The sequence below is a fragment of the Gymnoscopelus microlampas genome (assembly GCF_963454915.1).
Source record: "Gymnoscopelus microlampas genome assembly, chromosome: 8".
In the NCBI taxonomy this organism is placed as follows: domain Eukaryota; kingdom Metazoa; phylum Chordata; class Actinopteri; order Myctophiformes; family Myctophidae; genus Gymnoscopelus; species Gymnoscopelus microlampas.
Genome location: NC_139945.1, coordinates 18098927 through 18103926, shown reverse-complemented (window position 1 = coordinate 18103926; position 5000 = coordinate 18098927). Strand labels below are relative to the sequence as shown.

Here is a 5000-nt window from a genome sequence, read left to right as displayed (position 1 = left end):
TTTTTTTTTTTTTTCAAGATTTTTCAAAAACAGCAGATATACAAGCTCACAGCGCGGCACTCGGTGCCGCGCTGTGAGCTTGTATATCTGCTATTTTTGAATAGCCAAAGAAATCTAAAGTGACACAGATGCGTTCCAGGTCTTAAAGGGTTAACATTGCAGCAGTAACAAAAATGAATAATGAAGAATAACAATAAGTAGTAAGGTAGGAAATAGTAGGCTTTGATGTGCTTTGAAGGTGCTGTGCGCGTGGTTCCTACGTGTCTCTCCACGTTGGAAGATTCATTTAGAAGCAACACTCGCCGTTGGCGCTGGAGGTGCTGTGAGGGAGACGAAGTCTGTTTTGGTTAGCGGCGCCTCACTGTTATCTTGTCAGCCCCTTTTTATGAGCTGTGATCATTTTTCATAATTTCTCTCAATTTGTCCCCTGTTTTTCTCTTTCCTGCTGTGCTCACAATACCCCCCCCCCCCCCTCCACACACACACACACACACACACACACACACACACACACACACACACACACACCCTCCCCCCTCTCTCTAACATCTTTGCACGTTCTTGCTTTCAACCCTCTCTCTTCTCTATTTCTTAAGTGATACATTTGAACAGTTGCATCACAGGATGTACGTTGCAGTTGAAAATACATGAGTCAACATCTCTATTTACTGAACAATATTTACTTTTTTCGCCTTCATTAGTAATAATCCCCCCCCCTGCAATGCAGAACAACTGACATGTTTAATTTTGCCATAATCCCTTGAACATAGGATGGGAGACAGTAAAGGGAGTTTAACCTAACTAAACTATGACCAGCAAACTGAAAGAATAAACAAATAACTACTGATTAGTTAGATTAATTGTTGCAGACCTGCATCCAAGCATTATCTCTAGTCCTCTGGTATGTGGTTTGCAATACTGTTGATCATTGTCTCTTATACACTACAATTTGTTTTAACCTTGTTTTATTATGGCATATGTTACGGAGCACCCCAGCCTAAGAACTTGACATTGAGTCTACTGTACTTGTACAGCCAAAGTGACAATGATAATCTCCTTGAATGTTTGAATGTGTGCAGGTATCTGTGCTGTGACACTCACTCAGAGAGGTTGGAGTGGTTCGCTACCTTCCTCAGTATACAGGTGAGAAGATCCACTAACACATGAATACACACTAAAAAGCTATTTAACCACTTAAACCCCAGCTTGCATATTGTGGGGAAAGCTTTCGCAGAAACTTGTCGATCGGCTATTTTCAGCGAAAGCCTTCCCCCACGATAACGGAAAACAGGAAAGACACTAGTATAGAGGCCTGAGGGACTCCGGTCAACCATATGGGGTTTAAGTGGTTAAGCTCTGAGAGTATAAAAGTGGTCCTACTCTACGGTTCCATGTTTACACCCGTAGAATGAAATGGACACTGAGCATTTTCACTGTGTACTGCACTGCGTTCATTGCTATTTTTCACATACTGCACTAGATACCCGGGCCAGAGCAGTGCTCACCGAGTTGTGGACATTTGAAGTGTTAACCCATTAAGAATCTTTGTCATTTTTAGATTTCTTTGGCTATTCAAAAATAGCAGATCTGTAGATCTGCTATTTTTTCTAAATTGTGAAAATTTGTGCAAATCTTTGAATACATATTTTTTAAAGCGAACAATTGTAAAATATTTTGTTCCAGGGACCCCCAGAAGCAAAGATTTGAGTTACAAATGTTCGCTTTAAAAGATATATATATATTCAAAGATTTGCACAAATTTTCACGATGTAAAAAAAAATAGCAGATCTACAAGCTCATAGCCGGTGCCGCGCTATGAGCTTGTAAATCTGCTATTTTTGAATAGCCAAAGAAATCAAAAAATTACACAGATGCTTTCCCGGTCTTAATGGGTTAAACACTGCTATAGTTCCCATATGTGTGCAATTTAGGTTTTATGTTGTGACTGTTCTCATGCCAGACACCTGAACAGTGTTCGATGCGCCTGTGGCCGCCACGGGGCCTCTTACCATTCAGATTGGTGAAAATAACATTTTACTCATTAAAATAAGTTCAGAATCAGAATCACCTTTATTGTCACAGGTTTACGGGTTTAAAGACGTGGGTGTGAAATGATTGTTCTGTATCGGGTCCATCATTTGTAGTTTTCAGGAAAGGAAGGAAGGATAGAGATGGAGGAGGGGAGCATGGATAAAAAGCACAGGATAGAAACGAGCCAAAAGAAAATCAAGGATATATATAGTCTCTGACGGGTGGAAACCTCATAATGTCCAAAAACTGTTACTTTTCAGGATTCAACGAGATTACAGGATTCAAACGCGTTTCGAGCTTGTGGATCTGCTACTTCTGATGCTTTTGTGTGACGCTGTAGTATGATCAAGTAAGGGATTAATGGAGACCTAACGAAGATGTAATCTGACATCGAAACGTTTCTGTGTTTTGCGCCCCTACGATTAAAATAAAAAGGCTCCAGCGCCGCCTTCATTCAGTTAGAACATGGAGATATGAGGTTTCTGCCCGACAGCAGCTATATGTATAGTATAAAGAGTAGCAGGTGTGTACTTGAGGTTGGACATGAGGTGCAGCAAAAAAGGTGAGGTTAAAACACAGCGGCAGGTACAGAACATAACGTGCAGCACTAGAACAGTAACACGATATGGCACACAGGCCTTTAGTGCAAAAGTAGTCTCTTGTGCAGCTGACAATCCACATGAGGTAAATCCACATACAGTCCAAATTAGGAAAAGTATAGTCCGCATAAGCAATATAAGGTTCCTGCATTACAGCTTTAACACCATCACCAGCCTAACTTTGATTTGAGTGGAAACCATGTCTGAGTTTTAACAGATTTTGTACATAAGTGCATTTTCATTGTCACTAAACCCCTTCATTGTGTCTCCCTCCATCCTGCGTTCTCAGTGTAATGGCGACGTGTGGCCAGCGGATGGCGTGCAGCAGACACGCGTGACCCCCGTGCTGCCGCTGAACAATCACCACGGTAACGTGTCTTTGATCCCGTTGCGTGGCAGTGAGAATGAGATGCGGAACAGCGTAGCAGCTTACAGCCAAGACCCACTTGCTGTGAGTCAATCCACCAATCACTGGGACTGATCCTGGATAGAGCCAGCCTATCACGTAGCTCGGGTCTAACAGTCGGGCAGCGATTCCGAACCTTGTGTGGGCCAGGGCCCTCTGGTGGGCCGCGAGGGTATTACAAGTGGGCCCGCAAATCATTGGCAAAACACTAACATTTTAATGATGGTATAAACATTAGTATGATTGTACGATTGATTGATCATTATAACAAACATGCTCTGTAAATGCACGCGGTCCACCCATCTGACCACTTGACCCCGGCTGCTGTGTTGTTAAGTGGTCAGATGGGTGGGCCGTGACCGCTTTCGGAGCTTTTTCAAGTGGGCCCTGATCCAGGAAAGGTTGGGAACCGCTGCTTCTAACGGCTATCGGCCAATCGGAGGAATCCATACTGACCAGGCGGTCCGACACAGACCTCGCTTCCCCAATAGCAGAGCAGTCACTTTGCTTAATGGTTAATGGGTGTCGCGTGCTTTAAATAGGCCATCTGTCTGAAGCTATTTTTGGCACGCGACACCATTATATGATGATATAAAATCAGGCTTAACCACATAAACCCTATGTGGTGTCTAGACTATAGGAGTCCCTCAGGGCTCTATACTAGTGCCTCTTCTGTTTTCGCTCTACATTAAGTATCTTCGCCGAAAATAGCCGATCGACAAGCTTGTGGATCTGCTATTTTCGGCGAAAGTTTTCCCAGAATACGGAAGTTGGGGTTCAAGTGGTTAATGCTGATCACAGGATAGTGCAATTAGTACCAGTTGGACTTTGAATGGTAAAATTGGCATCTAATCTGGCTCCTAAATCAGTGATGGGTCCCTAATTGTAATGGTTTGAGGACACAGAAGTGTTCAAGAATCATGAAGCCACATCCAACCTGGTGACCTCTCTCTCTCTCTCTCTCTCTACCATCAATACAATAGAGTCTGGAAGTCTCTTAACCCATTAAGACAGGGAACGCATCTGTGTGTCATTTTTAGATGTCTTTGGCTATTCAAAAATAGCAGATATACAAGCTCATAGCGCGGCACCGAGTGCCGCGCTATGAGCTTGTAGATCTGCTATTTTTGAAAAATCGTGAAAATTCGTGGCAAAATCTTGGATTATATATTTTTTAAAGCGAACATTTGTAAAATATTTAGTTCCAGGAAAACCCCCAGAAGCAAAGATTAGATTAGATTTACAAATGTCCGCCAAAAAAAAGGGGGGGAAAAATCTAATATTTGCACACAACAAATTACACACAGATGCGTTCCCGGTCTTAAAGGGTTAAATCACAGCTATAAGGGATCAGAGTGTTCGATACGCAGCCTCTGATTGCAGGAAGCGGGGGGGGGGGGGGGGGGGGTGGGGGGGAGGGGTTGACGCCTGGTCAGGATCGAACGCCTCCGTCACATGATTCACAATGTTGATTGATTCACTCATTCATTGCTTGGGACCCGGTTTCTTAAGCTGTGTTTGTTTGTTTTTTTAAGAACACGGTCATGAACATCAGTGTGAGCTTGCAGGTGTCTATAGCTCAGTGCTTCTCAAACAGTGCTCCCATACGGGTCCATTTGGACAGATCCCGAACACCTCAAGGGACCCCTGGGGGCCCCCGCCGGACCCCAGTTTGAGAATCATTGGCTCTAGCTCTTGTTTCTACCCATATAATCCCCTGTCTCTTCTGCTTGTACATCTTGACCAGAGTTCACCATTAGACCGTAATTGCACTGTACAAATGAGACTGTACAAATGAGACTGTACAAATGAGACTGTACAAATGAGACTGTACCAAATGAGACTGTAGAAATGAGACTGTACCAAATGAGACTGTACCAATGAGACTGTACAAAATGAGACTGTACAAATGAGACTGTACAAATGAGACTGTACAAATGAGACTGTACCAAATGAGACTGTAC

At 43.3% G+C, this 5000-nt stretch overlaps 1 protein-coding gene across 1 annotated transcript in view; it reads left to right on the top strand.

Moving 5' to 3' along the window:
• Positions 1-5000, top strand: part of arap1 (ArfGAP with RhoGAP domain, ankyrin repeat and PH domain 1) — a 136089-nt gene that overhangs the window by 124170 nt on the left and 6919 nt on the right. Inside the window, exons 31-32 of the mRNA XM_084064578.1 lie at positions 1080-1143; positions 2920-3081. Coding sequence (XP_083920704.1) covers positions 1080-1143; positions 2920-3081 — 226 coding nt within the window. The remainder of the gene's footprint in view (positions 1-1079; positions 1144-2919; positions 3082-5000) is intronic.